Source organism: Thamnophis elegans, chromosome 1 (genome assembly GCF_009769535.1).
Source record: "Thamnophis elegans isolate rThaEle1 chromosome 1, rThaEle1.pri, whole genome shotgun sequence".
In the NCBI taxonomy this organism is placed as follows: domain Eukaryota; kingdom Metazoa; phylum Chordata; class Lepidosauria; order Squamata; family Colubridae; genus Thamnophis; species Thamnophis elegans.
Window position 1 is genome coordinate 158,526,407 of NC_045541.1, and position 20,277 is coordinate 158,546,683.

General features: G+C 42.1%; 1 protein-coding gene across 1 annotated transcript in view; it reads left to right on the top strand.

Moving 5' to 3' along the window:
* FRMD6 (FERM domain containing 6) overlaps positions 1 to 20,277 on the top strand; it is a 69,815-nt gene that overhangs the window by 36,962 nt on the left and 12,576 nt on the right. Inside the window, exons 3-8 of the mRNA XM_032236511.1 lie at positions 2,319 to 2,409; positions 3,829 to 3,908; positions 6,462 to 6,538; positions 8,031 to 8,217; positions 14,248 to 14,403; positions 17,213 to 17,278. Coding sequence (XP_032092402.1) covers positions 2,319 to 2,409; positions 3,829 to 3,908; positions 6,462 to 6,538; positions 8,031 to 8,217; positions 14,248 to 14,403; positions 17,213 to 17,278 — 657 coding nt within the window. The remainder of the gene's footprint in view (positions 1 to 2,318; positions 2,410 to 3,828; positions 3,909 to 6,461; positions 6,539 to 8,030; positions 8,218 to 14,247; positions 14,404 to 17,212; positions 17,279 to 20,277) is intronic.

The window sequence follows — 20,277 nt, forward strand, 5'->3', positions numbered from 1 at the left end:
GCACAATTTGCAGTGCTAAGTGATTCTTACCCAGTTTTACAATGTTTTTTTATTATTGTTATTAAGCAAACCACTGCAGTTATTACGTGAATCATGCAGTTGTTAAATAAATCCAGTTTCCCCCACTGATTTTGCTTGTTGGGAGCTGCAACCTTGAAAGGTTGCAAAAACCCTGGGAAACATCCTAAATATACTCCAGTTTCCAAGCACTGAAATGTTGATCCCATGGCTGTTGGGATGCTGCAACCATCATAAGTATGAGGACAGGTTGTAAGTCATTTTTTTCAGCCCCATTGTAAGGTGAGATAGTTGCTAAAAAAGTGATTGTAAAGCAAGGACCCCATGAAAGCCAATCTTCGAGAGTTTTGGGAGCTGCTAAAAGTTTTGTCAGTCTGGTGCTTATGCTTTAATGCTACAAGAGAAATTTCCTGACAGTTAGAACAATTAACCAATGGAACAAGTTGTCTCCAGAAGTTTTGAATTCTCCAATACTGGAAGTTTTTAAGAAGATGTTGGATATCCATATGTCTGAAGTCCCTTTCAACTCTGTTATTCTATTCTACTTTGATTCCTCAGGCATTCACATCTCCAGCATGCTTCTCCTGAGACCCAGAATGTTGTCCCTCAAGCTTTCTTAGGCAGGTGCTTTCAAAGACCATAGACAGGACTGAAGGCCATACAAAAGCACATAGAAGAATTGCAGAGGACTAAATATTGCACAGGCAGTCCTTGATTTACAACCACAATTGAGCCCAAAATGTCAGAAAAGGAGATAATAAGGAAGATATTAACTTGCGCAGAAATGGGTAGACTAACATTAGAATTAAAAAAACAAAGGAGAGACAGAATATTATGACTTATGGAACAGATTTTATCAATGGTGGGAGTCAGAACACGAAAAAATTAGGCTAAGTAGACCTGGAAAGAGATATTTTATATGTATTAGAATTTGAATTTGAATTTGAATTTACTTTATTTGTATGCCGCCCTTTACCCTGAAGGGACTCAGGGCGGCTCACAATTCAAGGGAGGGGGAAACAAACAAAGTTACAAAATATAAAGACCATACACAGTTAAAAAACACAACAATCATACCATTCGAAGTGGGGCTGCAAGTCTTTAGCCCCAGGCCTGTCGGAACAGCCAGGTTTTAAGGGCTATTCGGAAGGCCTGGAGGGTGGTGAGGCTACGAATCTCCACGGGGAGTTCGTTCCACAGGGTCGGAGCAGCCACAGGGAAGGCCCTCCTCCAGGTAGTCGCCAGTCGACACTGGGCAGCTGATGGAATTCGGAGGAAGCCTAGAATGAATACATTGGTCAAAAATAATTGTACAAGACTAGCACTGTGTAAGTAGTGTATATATATTATTTGTCTTTCACTTTGGTTTCTATGGCGGATGAAACGCCAGGTTGGTCACACTGTGTTTGATATATTTATATGTAAATAATAAAAATATATTTTAAAACAAAAGAAAAAAAATCTGCCAGAAGAAAACCAGGCTTGGAGAACATCACAAACCAAGAAATTACATCTTAAGCAAAATGTATTCTGCATTTTTGCTTTATAAAAATGTCTACATTTCCTGGCCAAATGATTCTTCAGTTCAGTGATTTTTTAAGGAATTATTCTATGTTTTTTTAACCTAATTGGACTACTCTGCATCCATATATATATATATATGCTTACACTTTTCTTTTTTCCCTTCTTGTTACTAAGTTTGGCTTGGTTTCCTTCCTTCCTTAAGGAAGATTCTTGCAGGATCAAGAGAGACCTGCTGGAAATGAGATAATGTCACAGTGGGTTGGCGCATTTTATTTACTTTCTTTCATCATAATTGGCACCAAATTGATACATGAAGCAGGTGCCATCTTTCTCCCTACGTCCTCACAATTAAATCTCACAAAATCCAAATTCTTAAATTAAGCATACAAAATGGCAAAAGATAAGACTTGAGGACTTTTCAGTGTGATGGATTTTGCTAGTTTTCTATTTGTTGAAGAAGAAGAAAGATTAGATGAATTCTAATGGGTAGCATTTTGTCAGATGGAACCAGCAAAAGTTAACAAGTCCTGAAAGCCTAGGAGACTTTTGCTTTTATGTAATTTGTAATATGAATAATTCAGTCTGCTTTGGCCATAGCTTGCTTGGTCTTTGAGTAAGTTGAGTTTGTGATATTTTATCTACCTAAGTTGTTGATCTTGTTTTATGGTGATCATTGTAGTTCCTTAATTAAAAAAAAAATAAGAGTAATAGCACAATAACTTTCCTTGCGATTTCCCCTGAAATTCTTGCTAAAGCTATTTCTTTGCATTCTGTAGGTTAAAATATTGTGCCATGAGTTACTTGTCCAAGTTTGTGACCTGCTGCGGCTGAAGGATGGGCATCTCTTTGGGCTCAGTGTGATACAAAGTAAGTCCAAATGGAACAATGTTATTTCTGTAATTCTCTACTAACTACGTGTTTAGATCATTGATCTTTGCTAACCCTGTGCTTTTTGCCCAAAAATTATTTAGTACTTGTTTGCTGCACAAAAATTGAATTATAAAGTAATACTTTCAAGTATAACATAATAGATGAGAATTATAGAGCCAGCTTGGTGTAGTGATTAAGCCACCAGGCTATAAATCCAGAAGTCTAGTCCTAGCATAAGCACAAATGTGATAGGATAACTTTGGGCTAGTCACTCTCTCTGACCTAGGAAGGAGGCAATGGCAAACCATTTTGAAATCTTGCCAAGAAAATTGCAGGGATTAGTCCGCCAGGAGTCTATATTGATTCAAAATTATTATTTTTTAAAAAAAAACAGTATCGGGGCTAGATAGTCTCACTAAGATATATTATAGTTTGTTTGATTTTGACTTAATCACTGTAAGAATCTAACCATTTGCTTTAAAACCTCACCACCAGTGGTGGGTTCCAGCTGGTTCAGACTGGTTTGGCTGAACTGGTAGTAGCTTGGCGGCCTGGGTCACTGGAACCGGCAGTGACCCAGGCCTGCCACATCCCCGAATCGGTTCTCCTGGAGGACGCCATCTTGTTTTTTGCTTCCACGCATGCGCAGAGCAATTTTAGTTGTATTGTGCATGCCGCAAAGTGTACATCAAGCGCACACAGCACTCACCTGAGCAAACCAGCAGTAGTGCCTGCTAGAACCCACCACTGCTCAGCGCATTACATGAACCAAGACGAGTTTTCATTGTTTAACAAATTAAGTAAACTATGCCAGCCAAACATGCAAATTTGGTCAATAATTTTGTTTATAAACTGAAGCAAAAGGTTGAAGCTGCAGCTAAAAATTGACCATGCCTTGCAAAAGCTATAATTGTCTTTAAAAATAAAAACAAAACTAGAGTCCTTGAATAAGATCAAATTCCCATGAGCAGGTAATTGGTTAGCTAATACTAGGACCTCTACCATAGAAGTATCGGAATAAAAGTATAGAAACATTGAGCTATCAGGATTCTCCTTAAAGAATCAAACTTTCTTAAGCAAGCGAAAGAATGTCATTAGCCTTGCTATATTATTTGCTCTAAATGTGAAAATATGCAATTTTTGCAACATTTTAAAAAAGTGGACAAGTTGTGCTAGAAGAATAAATTATTGAATGCTGTTTTTTAAAATGTCAATTTCTTGAAGGAAAGCTTATAAGGAAATTCTATCTTTTTCCCTCCCAGTAGAAATGCTTCAGCTGGTCCACAAAAGCAGCTTTATAAGCCTGGCTTTCCTTAGTCATAAGTGCATCATTGTTACTGTTTTTAAAAGAATGTCAGAAAATGCTTTGCTCAGCCTGCATACAAAATACAGTCTTCTTGTCCCTTTCTGTGGCAGATAATGAGCATGTATATATGGAATTATCCCAGAAGCTCTACAAGTACTGCCCAAAAGAATGGAAGAAAGAAGCGAGTAAGGTAGGAGTGCCACTCTGGTTTCATCTTTGTGGTCAGGAGGACTGAAATAGGGAGCAGCTGCCTACTTACATCACAAGCTTGCCTTTCTTTGCCATTGCTATGGCTAGTAGTTGATGCACTCTAGCCTTATTCACCCCACCATATGTTATGTGTGAGGCATTTGCAGAAGAGCCACCTGACCTCAGTGTCAGTTATCTGATACACCAGTACAGTACAGTATTGGGGTTACTTCACAGTGATGGTTCTCCTACAGTGAGCATCTGAGAGGGAAATGTTCAGCTTCTAGAGGCAATTTTTGCATGAAGTCAAAGTCCAAAATACTGAATATTCCATGTATGTATAGTATGTATGTATATGTATATGTATGTATGTATGTATGTATGTATGTATGTATGTATGTATGTATAAATTTTGAGTAGTTCAGAGAACTAGCAAATGCCACTTCTGGCTGATCCCAGAGTGGGGTAGGAATGGAGATTTTGCAGTATCCTTCCCCTGCCATGCCCACCAAGCCATGCCCACAGAATCGGTAGTAAAAAAACCTATCACCGCTACCTCCGTTTTCATTGGCAGAATGTTGCATGAAGTCATCGCAGCTGTAAATAGAGCTCAGGAGCCCGTTTTTACTGGCAGAGCACTTGGGCCACCACAGGCGTCCCCAACATGAGTGATGTCAATCTGGCCACGCCCACCCCCTCACATCCTGAGGTCAAACACAACCCTGATGCGGCCCTCAGTTAAATTGTGTTTGACACCCCCAATCTAGACTACTAGTTTAAGCAGTAGACTAAATTAAACCAAATACATTAGCCTATGCTAATTTTTTAAATTGTGATCTTTGCCACCTTTTGGTAAGTCCTGCCCCTTCTGGACATAGTGAGGATGCTAATGATAGTGGTTATGACTCGAAACATGAAGGACTCCAAGAAAATGCTCTGGAAGCACATTGTTACTTCTGGGCATTGCATTGGGGTCCCACTGGGCCCACTTGTCTTAACAGTAAAACAGCCAGCAGCTTTAATTTAGCCTCAGAGCCATTTTAAAGACACTTTCATTTCCTTTTTTTTCAGAGCAAATAAGATGCTACATAAATAGAAGCTAAGTAATCTCCAGTTGATAGGCAATTTTCTAAGAAATGAAATATTAACAAAAAGTTCCCTCTTCTCTAATTCCACAATTTATTTATTTCTCAGTCTGATTTCCCATCTCAGTCATAAAACTGACTCGAGTCCAGTTATCATTAAAATGTAGTAACATCATGCACTCCAAAACAAATGATACATAACCTATAAATCAGTCAGCTGTGCCAAACGCTTCAAAGATCTCGGCTCTCATTTATGAAATGAGATCTCAGAAAGGTTTGAACTTGCCCCAAGATAAATTAAAGGAATATGACGAATATCTCATAAAATTAATATTTGGAGTCCTGTCAGATTTGACCTACTCCTCTCCCCCACCCAAGTCACCATATCCTTTGCTGTATCCAGACAAAAGGGCAAATAGTGAAGCTGAGGCATCACTTGGGGTGGAGAATGATCTAAATTTTGGGTTAAGGACTCATTCCACATGTTAATTTGATGGACAAAATGTTGTAAACAGTGTGTTCCTGCCCACTTCTGCCAATCTCCTTGGCAGAGAAGATTGCAACTTAGCCAGCTCTGTTTCTCCATCATAGTGTGCCTCAGCTGGTGCTCCTTATAAAGCAGACAGAATAATTAGAAAAATAGAGTCCCAGGTTTCTGGAGAAAGATTACTCATCATCATAAATCAGGGGTGTCAAACTCAAGGCCTGCGGGCTGGATCCAGCTCGTGCGATGCTTAAGCCTGGAAATGCCCTGCAGTGCCTCTGGCAGCCAAAACAGGGCATGGGGGGGACATGTGCAGCTGTGCCATGCCCCATTTTGGCTAGCAAAATGGGGCACGGCACAGTCTGTTCTGTGTCTCCCCCCCCTCCACATGGCTGGCCCGCGAAGGAGAACTACAATGCTGATCCAGCCCTCAAAGAAATCCAGTTTGACACCCCCGTTATAGATGTAGCTGACTGTTGTTTATTAAGAGGAGGTATCCAGAAGTGCCATCCTGCCGGTTTAGCAACTGGTTCGCTGAGTGTGTGCTTCGCTCTCACTCATGGCTAACGTGCCTGACGTGCACTGCATCCGTGTGTGCAATTCACAGGAAAACAGCTGAGGCTCAGCAATCCACTCTGTTGTGCCTATCAGCTGGGCTAAAAAAAATAAGGAAATATGGGTGAGGCTAGCTCAGGGGCAGGCAGATGGGCCCACCTGAAGGTCGGAGCAAACTGGTTCGCTCTCAACCGATTTTCAGAGCTACCAGTTCGCCTGAACCGGGCCGAACCAGTAGAATCTCACCCCTGGAGGTATCCTTTAAAGGCTGGGCACAAGCAAGAGGTTGTTGCAAATGGCCATCTCAGCAGCCCCTATAGGAATAGAAAGTGGAGTAGATACACTTTTGGGCTGATCCAGCAGAGGTCTTTTTATGGCCCTCCTTTTGCTCAGTCTGGAAACTGATATTTATATTTGCTATTTATTGCAGGGTATAGACCAGTTTGGTCCCCCAATGATCATTCACTTTCGAGTGCAGTACTATGTGGAGAATGGCCGCTTGATCAGGTAAGTTTGAAAAAGCCAGACTACCTAGAGTGAGGGGGGATGTGTATTCATCAAAGAGTTCTATTCAAAGCCTTGATGCTAGAGGATTGCAAAAAATAAGTATGGGCGCTCAGAATTGTCCACAAGTTAAATAACATCTTAGCTTTTTGACCACTCATTCAACTTCCTGCCAGGAAATCTGGAAAGATATACAGTAATCACAGTAATAAATACATGGAGGCCACAGCCTGGGAAAAGTTGCACTGACATATTACCAAATCTTCAGCAATTGGACTCTTTGAAACTTTTCATCAAGATAATTTGTCCTGTTTATCTGTTTTAAAAAATCTGCATTGAAGATGAAAGCCCTCTCAAGGCTTGCCTAAATTTGATAAAGTAATAAAACAGTATGAAAATTAATAAAATGAATAAGCAGCAGCAAGATAAATGTTAAAGCAATGAAGCAATGGTAAAAAGAAATTCACATCAGCAGGGCATTCAAAACAAGAAGTCAACATATAGGGAAGAACCGAAACGGCCTTGGGGAAAAAATGTGCAGCTACCTCCAGAAAAAGATAAGCATAGCCTGGGAAAATAGGGAGGCCTAAGAAAGAAACTCAAGGGTGTTTTGCCTTAACTCTCTTTGGTGTAAGAGAAAACACTGTCAGACTTTCAAGATTCTGTTATCAGTGTTTCCCAACTTTGGGCTTCAACATACTGAATGTGAATTATGGGAGTTGAGGTCCATATGTCTTAAATTTGCCAGATTCGAGAACCATCTCACTAAAACAGAGTTCTGCTATTTCTTATGGTGTCCATTTCCTGACCTGGCCTACCCCAAAGGGTGGACACAAGTCAAAATGGTAACCTCAGTCATATGGTTTCAATGGCCTTCTTGACATTTTGGTCCCTCTCCCCACTTTGAGGTGCTGCTTTGCATTAGGTTTTAGGCATTGTCAAAGATCTGGGAGAATAATGTTAATCTGTATACAGATTAACATAAATCAGATTGCCTTAAATCAGGTAAAATATTCTGTTAATCCAGGAATAAGGGTTAGAATACTCTGTTGTTAGGGTAATGACTTAAGAGCTGACCAGCTGTTATGATGATGTAATTCTGGGAATGAGTCAGCAAAATTTTGGGGTTGATATCACTTTAAAAGCCTGTAATAAGAAGAGGCCCTATTGGGACATGTGTTTCTGTGCTGTAATTGCTGATTGCTGTTTGTTTGAGGTCTGACTAAAGTACATGTATGTATATATTCTTTGTAGATAAAACCACTGTTTAAATACAAACCTCTGCTTACTGTATTTGCTCCTGGGTTGTCTCACATAGTCACACTGTGCGCACTCTGACATCTGACATCAAGCATCTAAAATCTGCCAAATGAGACCAGCATGCACACTCTTCTGATACAGTGCACTCCTTATCTCTGGTTTTCTTGTTGATTTGTTCCATGTCCTGAACATATGCTCATTTTTTTTTCTTTTTCACCTTCTCATCTTTGTCCAGTGACCGAACTGCACGCTACTATTATTACTGGCATCTGAGGAAACAAGTCCTGCGTTCTCAGTGCATGCTACGTGAAGAGGCCTATTTCCTCCTAGCAGCCTTTGCACTGCAGGCTGACCTAGGCAATTTCAAAAGGAACAAGCATTTTGGGAAATACTTTGAACCTGAAGCATATTTTCCTGCATGGGTAAGGGCGCCTTCCAAAACCACCTTGTTGTCTTTGAGGGAATGTTCCTTGTTAACTTTGAATTCTGAAACACAAAGCAAGCCTGGGGGGCGGGGTGTTGGCCATTTTCAGAAACATTTCGGGCAGCAGATGCTGTTTTGGTATAGGGTTGGCCATTGTCCACATCAGCTGGATAAAATGCAGAAGGTCACAGTAGGCCTTTTCAGCTTTGCTAGAGCCAGGTAGGTTTTTGCAGAAATTTGGCCACTGAGTCTCCTCCTTGCTTAGTTTTTATAATGGTAAAGGGAAGGAAGAAATATGGCTGTATGGTCAACTTTGCTATCGGTGTGCTTAGCATTTGAAGCAATTGTGAGTCTCATAGCAACTGTGCAATGGACAGAAATATCAAAGGAACTTGTTTCAGTTGATCACTTTTAATAAGAGGTTGTATGGCTGGACAAGAACTCAGAAACTATAGATAAGGATGTGATGTATGGTGTAAAATTGGTTTTAAGGCTTCCTGGTTCTTTCTAGTAACTGGTGGTATGTTGCAAAGATTTCCAGATCAAGCTAATTTTCAGGCATGGCATTGTTGCGGCCTGTTGGGTCACTGTGAATGAGAGATGCTATAAAGAAAGCTAGGACTTCCTTAAAACACTTCTCATTCAGCAACCATTCAAAGTAATGACAATGCTAAGTGAGAGGGACTTATTTCAGGTCTTGATAGTTGTAATCCTCGCAAACACGCGATTATGATTTGGGCGCTTGGCAACCAGCGCTCAATTACAGTGGTCACAGCATCGCTATTTGCAGTCTTCACTGCCAGCTTTGGACAAGCAAAGAAGCTGGGGAAGCCATGAGGTGGTCACAAATGGTGATGACATGAGACATTGAAACCTTGCGGAATTCACCTAACAATGATGACACTGTTGCAGTCATGTTTGCGTGACATGCTTTACAACTGCAGTGCTTAGCAGTGGAGTTGCAGGTCCCAGTTACCATTGTTAGACAAGGACTATCTGTATATGAAAAACATGTGCTCTGCCACAGGGCATAAAGCCTTTGTCAGAAGCCTCTGTAGGGGCAACAGCCATTCAGAGGCTGCAGTCTCTGGAATGTTCTGCTTCCCCTCTGGACATGGAACCTCCTATGGACTGCAATTCCAGGTAGCTCCCAGCGGTTTCTGGAAGTAATTCCTCTGAATCAAAAATAGTGTGAGAAATAGTGCCTACAAAGGGAGGGTTGGTGGGTGCTTTGATAGACTACAGTGAAGCACCATTTTCCCTGGAAGGAAATGGATGAGGCAAGAACCACCATAGCCCAGAGCTGGATAGGAGACACAATAGCTACCCCCTAGAACAGTGTTTCTCAACCTTGGCAACTTGAAGTCCTGTGGACTTCAACTCCCAGAATCCCCCAGCCAGCATAGCTGGCTGGGGGATTCTGGGAGTTGAAGTCCACAGGACTTCAAGTCGCCAAGGTTGAGAAACACTGCCCTAGAATCTCCCATGGTATATCCATTAATAAGGGTTTAATCTAGCAAGATTCTTTGTATTGTCTGTAAGCAAATGGAACTCTGTATTGTACGATGTCATTTTTGGGCTTAGCCTGACAAGGAGTTTGAATGTGCCAGGCATTCCAAACAAAGTATCCTCTTTTAATTTTATCTTCACAATTTAAAAAAAAAACCATTGGAATGCTGTATCTGGGACGCTTCAAACTGCTTCAAAATAATGAAAACTTTCATAAGGAGGTATTGATGTTGGAGAGAGGATGTAGAAGTTGTGATGTGCAAGAGAAGGGTACATCCCCTTCCAACTTCAGCACCTCAGAGGTAAGATGCTTTTATTTATGACTAGGATTCCTTGTTCTGGATCATAAGTTATCTTACCTGCATATCAAGAGCCGAGGTGGCACAGTGGGTAGAGTGCAGTACTGCAGGCCACTTCAGCTGACTGCTAGTTCAGCAGTTCAGCGGTTCAAATCTCACCGGCTCAGGGTTGACTCAGCCTTCCATCCTTCCGAGGTGGGTAAAATGAGGACCCGGATTGTTGGGGGCGATATGCTGACTCTGTAAACTGCTTAGAGAGGGCTGAAAGCCCTATGAAGCGGTATATAAGTCTAACTGCTATTGCTATTGCTATATTTGTCCCCAGAGAAGCAGATAGTTTATAGAGAATCTTTTTGCAAGTTTGGTTAACTAACCATATCAGAGAAATCATTCATAGTTTCAGGAAGGAAAGGTAACCTATCGTTACCCATATTTCTGGAATAATGTAAGAGCTAGAAGAGGGTAGTGAATGAAGAGGAGAGCAAATTAGGGCCCATGAAATCAGAAGTACATGCTTGGAGTTAAAGAATAGTGATGGAATAACAGGAGTTTATGAGCATATGAAAAAGATCTTCCCTGGCAGTGCCTTGTGGTACTGTGTGATTGTTCGTGTCACCCAGTGCTTCAGCTGGAATTTTTGGTAGTGGCGGATGCAGCAGCTGTGGGCATCCCCAGAATAGATTCTAGTTATAAAGAGAGGGTGATGTCATGGGGAATGCATAACAGAGACATTCATGCTTGCAGTACAACAACATGGGTGGAGGAGGTGTAGAGAAGGAGTTAGTTAACTGTTTTATTGCCTTCAAGTTGTTTGGCCTAAGGGGGAAGGAGCCAACTTTCCAAATGTGGCCCATCTTCATAGCATCATCCTTTTAGTTACCATCATGCAGGCCAGGGATGTCAAACTTAATTTCATTGAGGGCCACATTAAGGTTGTGTTTGACCTGGGGGACCAGGGTGGGCGTGGCCAGGATGGGCATGGCCAGCTCGACATCACTCCTGTCGTGGGTGTCTGAGGTGGCCCAATCACTCTGCCAGAGAAGACAGGCTCCTGAGCTCAGTTTTGACTGGCAAAGGGGTTGCAGGAGGCCATGGCAGCTGAAAATGGAGCTCGGGAGCCCATTTTCACTGGCAGAAGCACCCTGGGCCGGTCCTTTGCTGTTTCCAGGGCGGCCCCGTGGGCTGAATCCGGTCGCCAGGCCTTTAGTTTGACACCCCTGATGTAGGCAAATCTATCTGGATAATCGTCATAGGCATTTATTGTAGAGACGGGATATATTTTTAATTATATCCTATGTTTTATTCCATGTGTCACAACACAATAAATACATGCATGCCTACATACATAAATACATACATACGTGCGTACGTACATACCCAATCCCATTTTATTTTGACAGCAATCCCATAAGTTGGGCTGAAAGATCACAACTGATCCAATTTTTGACATTGGAGTAAATTTAAACCTTCATCTTCTCAATCCTAGTTCAGTATTCTAGCCACTGTATTATACTGACTCTGCTAAGTTGCCTCTGACAGGCAGCTCTAAAACTCAAATACAGCACTAGGCTGTTAATATCTTGGTGAATGATTTGACTGTTGCATAAGACTGAGAGCTATGCAAAGATCACTTTCACCAAAGTCTTTGATGGGGAGATGAAAAAGGAAACTCTTAGGATGTTCTCTGAGACAATTTAGAATGTTATCAAACAAAATAATATTGCCACAAAAATGGCAACAGAGTTCATTGTTCCTCCCATAAGGTGAAAACACTGTTAATCAATGCTAAAATTACTTCATAGTTGCATCCCAGATTTTTGAACTTTTTTTTAGCTAGCAGAAAGAAGGAGTAATTTCACTGCAGGACAATTTTGGGAGGGAAAATCTAAAATGCAATATTTTGAAACTATATAAAGAGAAGAACATCAAAACTTTTCTGTTATTCCAAGATGTATGTTCTGGAATAATACCAGAGGGGGTATTCAGCAGGTTCTGACCAGTTCTGGAGAAATGGTAGCGGAAAATTTGAGTAGTTCGGAGAACCAACAAATATCACCTCTGACTGGCCCCTCCCCCATCTATTCTCTGCCTCCTGAGTCCCAGCTGATCTGGAGGAAATGGGGATTTTGCAGTAACCTTCCACTGGAGTGGGGAGGGAATGGAGATTTAACAGTATCCTTCCCCTCCCATGCCCACCAAGCCACAGAACTGGTAGTAAAAAAATTTGAATCCCACTAATACATTGCGTCCCTGGAAAGTTGGTAACAGTAAGAATAGTTTAACAATTACTTAGAGAGGTGATGTATTTGAGAGCCAACTGGCCAATTTATCTTGGAATCCTTCTAGAGGAATTGCATTAAAATGATAATCCTGTGGTAGCAAATGAACAATTAGATGCCAAATATAGTAGATTCCATCTACTGGGTGTCTATGAAAAAAATATGGCAAATGCTGGAAGGAAGTCTCCTGGTTTTTGCAGATGCAGCCTTATGCTCTGCAGATGTTGGGACTACAGGCTCAGAATTCATAGTCAGCAGTTATTTACCTGTACTGACAGGTGTTCCTGGAATTATGGCCCCAATGCTGGCTGGGGAATTCTGGAAGTTGAAGTCCACCCATCTTAAAGGTGCTGAGATTGAGAAAAGCTGGTGTATGGCACTGTGGCAGATGAGCATAAGGCAGCTTCACGCATCAAATGCTTGTGGTGAAACCTTCCTTCAAATAAGAGCCGAGATGGCGCAGTGGTTAGAGTGCAGCACTGAAGGCTACTTCAGTTGACTGCTAGCTGCAGTTCAACAGTTCAAATCCCAGCAGGCTCAAGGTTGACTCAGTCTTCCATCCTTCTGAGGTGGGTAAAATGAGGACCCGGATTGTTGGGGGAGCAATATGCTGACTCTGTAAACTGCTTAAAGAGGACTGTAAAAGCACTATGAAGCGGTATATAAGTCTATGTGCTATTACTATTGTGCAATGGAAACATGGCTTGATAGCTTTTCCAGTAGGTGAACTGACCTCTTTTCAAGTTCTGCCAACTCCCAAGGTAACTGTTGGTATAAACTTGCCAGGTAAGAAGATAATAACCTCTCAATAGTGTTGACTCACTGTTTCCATTTTAAGCCACCTTCCCAGGAGTATTTTAATATCTCCTTTCCTCTGCTTTGTTTTTGAAAGCCATGGATGTCAGTTAGACAGCTGTAGAGGATAGATCTATTGGTCTTGAAGACTCACTGTTACATCTGGGCTAAGGGTTGTGTGCTATGAAATATTACTTGCAAGGAAACGGTGGTGGATGGCATGCATATTCTCATCTCCCACTTTCAAACTCACAGAGGCTGGCCACTTTAAGAAACAGAATGCTGAATTAAGGCAAGTCTTAGCCTGATTCAACAGGGTTGTTTTTTTTCCCTTTCTTTTTTTTTAATTTTTATTTCTCAAATATACATTCACAATTATATAATCTCATAACTGTTGTTAATAATATGTATTTATAACAATTTTTCTCCCCTACAATTGACAATATAATTGAGATTGCTTTCTTACCATCCCATACACCCAACTTATTTTACAACAATCCTACTTCTTCTTCCTTCCTTCCCTCCTTCTCTTCTTCTCTCCTTCCTTCCTTCCTTCCTTCCCTCCTTCTCTTCTTCTCTCCTTCCTTCCCCCTTTCTTCCCTCCTTTCTTCTCTCCTTCCTTCCCTCCTTCCTTCCCTCCTTTCTTCTCTCCTTCTCTCCTTCCTTCCCTTCTTCCTTCCCTCCTTTCTTCTCTCCTTCTCTCCTTCCTTCCCTCCTTCCTTCCCTCCTTGCTTCCCTCCCTCCTTCCTTCCCTCCTTCCTTTCCTCCTTCCTTTCAAACAGGGTTGTTTTTATATTCTTCACCCCTTGGTTATTCTGAAATAGAACAATCTTTTAATGCCTAAAATGTCCCAGGAAATTCATAAGCACCATTTTATTGCCTCCCAGGACATCTGAAGCAGGGAAGGCTGGAATCAGTGTACAAAGGGGGCTGTCTCCTGGTTGTGTTAATGATTGTTGTGGTTTTTTTTTTTCAGCTGCTGTTTATTTTAATCTTTGCACACATTATTTTTTACCTTTTTAACACACTCTGTTGCCCAGAGTCATGTAAATTGACTACCGTAAATAAATAGCTGAACAGCTAAGTGCCTGAAAATATGAAAACCCATATACCCTAATAATTAATATGCATTTTTCTTCTTGACAGGTGGTGGCCAAGAGAGGGAAGGATTACATCCTGAAACACATCCCCATCATGCACAAAGACCAGTGTGCTCTCACTGCCTCTGAAGCCCACCTCAAGTACATCAAGGAGGCCGTTCGGTTGGACGACGTAGCTGTCCATTATTACAGATTGTACAAGGTATGGAATGAGGCTACAGCAAGCAAACCTTTGGGTAAAGTGAACCACCCTTCGGCAGTTTCTAATCTTTTTATGGGATGATGCCTCCCAGTCGTAATTTTTAACTTTTCCCTATCATACGGTTCATCCACATCACAAAAATCCAATTTAAAAAAATTCTTTGGAGGTAGGCTTAGAGCAAGGGTGTCAAACTTGATTTCATTGAGGGCCGCATAAGGGTTGTGTTTGATCTCGTGGGGGGGGGCATGGTCAGGGGGGGCTTGGCCAACTTGATGTCACTCCTGTCAGGGGCCCCTGTGGTGCCCTGAGTGGTCTGCGAGTGAAAATGGGCTCCCGAGCTCCCATTTTTGGCTACCACAGCCTCCTGCAACCCTCTGCCAGTGAAAATGGAGCTCGGGAGGGCCACAGCAGAAAACAGAGCTTGGGAGCCCGTTTTCACTGGAAAAAGCACTGTGGACCAGTCCTTCGCTGTTTCCAGAGCACCCCTGCAGGCCAGATCTAAGTACCCCGCAGGCCAGATCCAGCCCCCAGGCCTTGAGTTTGACACCTCTGGCTTAGAGGCGCATTTTACATTGCAAGTCAAGAAGCGGCAGGTTTTTTTTAATAGCCCCTTTTCAAAAACTGGAGATAAAGATGTGTGGTGAATTCTAAATCTGTGAGCATTGTGCTCTGCCCGGCAGCTGAGATTCAGGAGGATGTTACCTGGACTGGCACTAACTTTGTTGGATGTAATCATGGTCCTTTAGTAATTGCTTTGCAAGCAAATGTTTGAAATGTTTTTTTTCCAAATGACAATGGGAGTGTGGATTATTCAGTGAGTTGAGTAATGCGCGCAGCTGAGAGGAAAGAAGGCTTAACAGTAGGAATATAACAGAATTAATTTCCTATCTTGCATTTAAGAAGATATGCTATCCAGATCCTGATCCAGAGAGTGGAATATGTTAGTTTGCTGAATATTTTTCAAATAATGGAAATGTATTGCCCAATAGCAGCATAAATTCTATTTTTCAGGAACTATTCAAGGTCATTGGGATGAAATTCTCTGCAGGGCCTGACTGTTGCAAATTCAAGGGGTCCACTATGGATCTCTTTAGCTGTGTACATCCCAAATATTAGAGCCAGGACTGGAGACTGGCTCTCAGATTCTTTATAATAGCAATAGCAATAGCACTTAGACTTATATACCACTTCACAGTGTTTTGGAGCTCTCTCTAAGTGGCTTACAGTGTCAGTATGTTGCCCCCAACAATCTGGGTCCTCATTTTATCATCCTCGGGAGGATGGAAGGCAGAGTCAACCTTGAGCCAGTGAGACTCGAACTGCCAGTAGCCAGCAGTCAGAAGAAGTAGTCTGCAGTACTGTGTTCTAACTGTAGCCTGCAGTATTGCACTCCAATCACTGCACCACCACTGCAGTGGCTATAATGACGTAGTGCAGTGATGGCTAACCTTTCTGGCGCCAAGTGCCAAAAGCCTGCACGCATGTACACATCCATAATGCAATGCGCGTGCAACCCCCCCTGCGCCCCACACCCCCATACATGCATGCATGACCCACACACACATGCCCTGTCCCCCATGCATGCATGGCAGAGACCTGAAAACCCACTGGCCAGTGGGAGGCGCACACACGCATGCTTAGCAATAGAGCTGAACTGGGGTGACGTCTCGCGTGCCATAGGTTTCGCCATCACGGACATAGTGATGAGGGCATGCCATAGAGAGGGCGTGCCATAGGTTCGCCATCACAGACATAGTGTATGTTGGGGGTGTGTTTTTTTCTAGATATTGAAAAAATATTTACATTTTATAAACATTGAATTACACCGTGCAGTCTTTTAAGAATCCAAAATCACCCCATTTAGAGTGATACATTCTCATTGCTCAATTGGCATTCATTGAATTATTATTGCCCTAAGAAGCTGTTTAGTTGTTTGCACAACAAAGTTGACCCTACTGAAGGTGGTGTAAGATTTTTATAGGCCTCCTGCTATTTGATTCTTTGACAAGCTCTTAGAGGCTGCATTCAGTGTTACCAGCTGACCGTCTTAGACACTGTATTTGGGTAGGGTTCAGATACAGCCATAATTGTTAAATGGAGCTTCTATTTGCAAAGAAAAGATGCATATTTCCAAATGCTAGTTGTTTGCAGGGAACAAGCAGGAGATGCTGACCTATGTGTCATCCAGCTGTGGAAAGCAAGAGCAGCTAAGCCTCCATATGAGCCTCCAAAGCAAAATAAAAATAGGAAAACTTTCCAAGCTAAAAATGCTGATCTCACCTGCTCCAAAATAATTTTGGAGGTGCCAAAGGGAAGGGATGATGCTGAAAAAGAATGGAGTGGTGGGTTATCCTGCTCTTTCTGAGGGTTATACGGTTGTGGTCCAATCAATTCTTGCAGTGCTTTAAAAAAAAAAAAAACCAAATTCTTCCTTCATTTGGGTCAAAGGAATGTTTCTTTTCTCAATCAGCTAGTTAATGTGTAGCAGTAGCACTTAGACTTATATACCGCTTCACAGTGCTTTTACAGCCCTCTCTAAGCGGTTTTTACAAAATCAGCATATTGCCCCCCCAACAATTTGGCTCCTCATTTTACCCAGATCAGAACGATGGAAGGCTGAGTCAACCTTGAGCCTGGTGAGATTCGATCTGCCGAATTGCAGGCAGCCGGCAGGCAGCAGAAGTAGCCCTGCAGTGCTGCACTCCAACCACTACGTTACCTGACTCTGAGCTGTACATTTCAGATTGTCATTGATAATATTAGCCAAATGCATTATGTGGGGAAATAATGCAAGTGTATTTTCTCATAGGACAAGAAAGAAATTGACGCTTCCCTTTCCCTTGGGCTTACCACAAAGGGCATCCAGATATTCCAGGTACATGTTTCCATAACTGACTTATTGGTACAAACTATTCAGTTACTTGTGCAGACATGATTGAGGCCATTTCTTTTTCAGGATTCTGGCAGATGTGCACAAGCTGTGTTCCCAGGGTCTTATGTAATTCCTCAAAGCCTTCCATGTGGACCCAATAACCTCCAAATTTGCTTTTTTAAAACCCTGAAAGGTGAAAAGTATTACATGCCTGAGCCAAAAACAATGACACTGGGTTTAATTTTAAAATGAAATGAAATAATTTGGGGACTCTCCCCCCCGCCCCAATGCCATACAGTCCATACACACTCAAAGCTGAAGCATGGGCCTTCATCTGGAAAAGTGTTCCAGAGTGCTACATCCTACTCAGTATAAATATTTTTTTGTTAAAAATTCTGTTCTCTGAACCCAATTCTGCACAGCTCAGTATCTAAGTGAATAAAACATTTTGAATAAATAATGTAAATAAATAAACTCCCCCCCCCATGCTTCCTGATGCCCCTCTGCCCATCTTTACAATTTCACATTATTCCCACTTTTTATTTTTGTTGTTTCATTGTAAGCCTCCCAGAAGTAGCTCCAGGGCACGATGGGTAGCAACAGTGGTGGGTTCCGGATCCCGTTCCAACCGGTATGGTTGGAACAGGCCCAGCGGCGTCCACATGGACGCACACTGCATACGCATGAGTCTTGCTGTCCAGCGATGCCTCCGTGACGCTCCAGCTGCTCGGTGGAGCGTTGCGCAGGTGCTGTACGCACCATGCGTGGAAGCGCTGAAGACTTTAAACACAGGTAAGGAGCGTGGGCAGGTGGGCACTCCGGAGCACCATACCAGAGCGGTACCCAGTGCTCCTGGCAGGCTCCGGTACGCCCGTACCAGGGCGTACTTCCTACAACCAACCACTGGGTAGCAAACAAATGTAACAACAAATAAAAGAGTCATAATTTCTTTTTTTTTTTTTTTTTTTTTTTAATAGATTTTATTGGTAAAAAGAAAATACAACATCCATAACTTGTAACAAAACAATACAACTACATTTCGAGATATTCCCATACTATCAAATCATTATAAACATCAAAGGTTAGGTATCTTTCCCTCCCTCTTTTCTTCCCTCCCCCCTTACTTCCTTCTCCCCTGCCTTCCCTCCTTTCTTTTCTCCTTTTCTCCTTTCCTTCCCCCTCCTTTCCCTCCCTCGCTCCCCCCCTCCTTCACACATACCTTCCCTCCTTCCCTGCCTCTTTCCCTCCTCCTTCCTTTTCTCTTAATCTCCCTCCTTTCCTCCCTCCTTCCCTCCTTCCTTTCAACTCTCCTTCTCTCTTTCTTTCCCTCCCTCTTTCCCTCTTTACTACCCTCTCTTCTTCCCTCCCTCCTTCCTCCCCCAGTTTCTTCTCTTTCTTCTCTCCTTCTTTCTTCCCACCTTCTTTCCCTTCTCTTCTTTCTCTTCCTCCTCTTTCTTCCCCCCTTCTTCTGCCTTTCCTATTCCTCTCCTTTCTCCTCTCCATCCAGACTTCCCTACTATCCTCCTTCCCTCCCTTCTAACCTTTGTTACATTTGCGTATTTTCCTCTGCTGAGGACAATCTGGTTCTCTTTCCCTTTCCTTGCTTGAAGAGGCAAGGATTATACGTCTTCTCGCCTCATCTAAAATGAAGTTTGATCACTAATTTCATGCAGGTAATTATAGCGAATTTCCTATCAGCTTTTTAAAGTTTTCCCAGCATTGTAGCGTGACAAAATTGCTCGACGGTGGGTTCTCGCCCCTGATACATTTCTCCTTTCGTTTATCTCTCAGTTGTTGTATATTGTTCATTTGAGTTATTGGTTTAATCGTGATAGGTTAGTTAGCTATCTCTTTTTATGTCTAGGTCTTCACTGACTCATCAAGCCATTTGTATAGCTTCTCCCAGACTGTATAAAAGTCTGTGTCTTCTTTGTCATTAATTCGCATCGTCAGTCTGTTCATTTCTGCTAGTTCTAAAATTTTATTCATCACCATAGTGTTGGTGGGGGCATTTTCACTCTTCCAGCACTGTGCGTAAACAATCCTTGACGCTGTCAGAATATGGACTAGGAGGTATTGGTCAGATTTGCAAATTTTTTGATCTATTATTCCTAATAAGAAAGTTTCCGGCTTAAAGCATAGTTTAATTGACAGGATTCCATTCAGCCATCCTAGTATTTGCTTCCAATATGCTTTGGCTACCGGACACGTCCACCACATATGGTAGTACGTGCCCAGCACCGTTTTACATTTCCAGCATATGGCTGAAACTTTTGAAGACATTTTCGCCAGTCTTGTCGGTGGAAGATGCCAGCGGTAGAACATTTTATATATATTTTCTTTATAGGCCGTCGACTTTGTCAATTTTAGATTCCATTCCCAGACTCTTTCCCAGTCGTCTAGATCTATTGAGTGGCCGATGTTTTGGGCCCAGGTTACCATGACTTCTTTTACTCTTTCTGCTTCCGTTTTTCGAATCAGTAAGCAGTTGTATATTTTTGAAATTAATTTCTCATCTGGTCCAATTAAAATTTTATCTAATTCCTGGTTCTTGTTCTGGAAGCCAGGTTGTGCTAGATCGAATTTATGTTTGTTTTGAATTTGAAGATATGGCCACCAATCGATGTTTATTCCCTTATCAGCCAAATTTTCCCTGGGGTTTAGTTTGTTTTGGTCGTCTAGCAACTGTTGGTAGGTAACAATTTTATCCAAGTTTATCAAATTCGGGTATATCAGGGCTTCCGTCGGAGATATCCATTTAGGTAGTTGCGTATAGTATCTCCTTCTAATTTCGAGCCAGTCCTTAATCAATACCCCCCTTAAATGGTGACTACTAAAATAATTGTGGATTTTATTTCCCTCGCACCATAAGTAGTTGTGCCACCCGTATTGCAGGTCGTGGCCCTCTATTGTTAAGATTCTTTTATTAGCTAACATTACCCATTCTTTTATCCACATAGTTGTTGCTGCTTGATGATATGTTTTCCATTCCGGTAATCCCA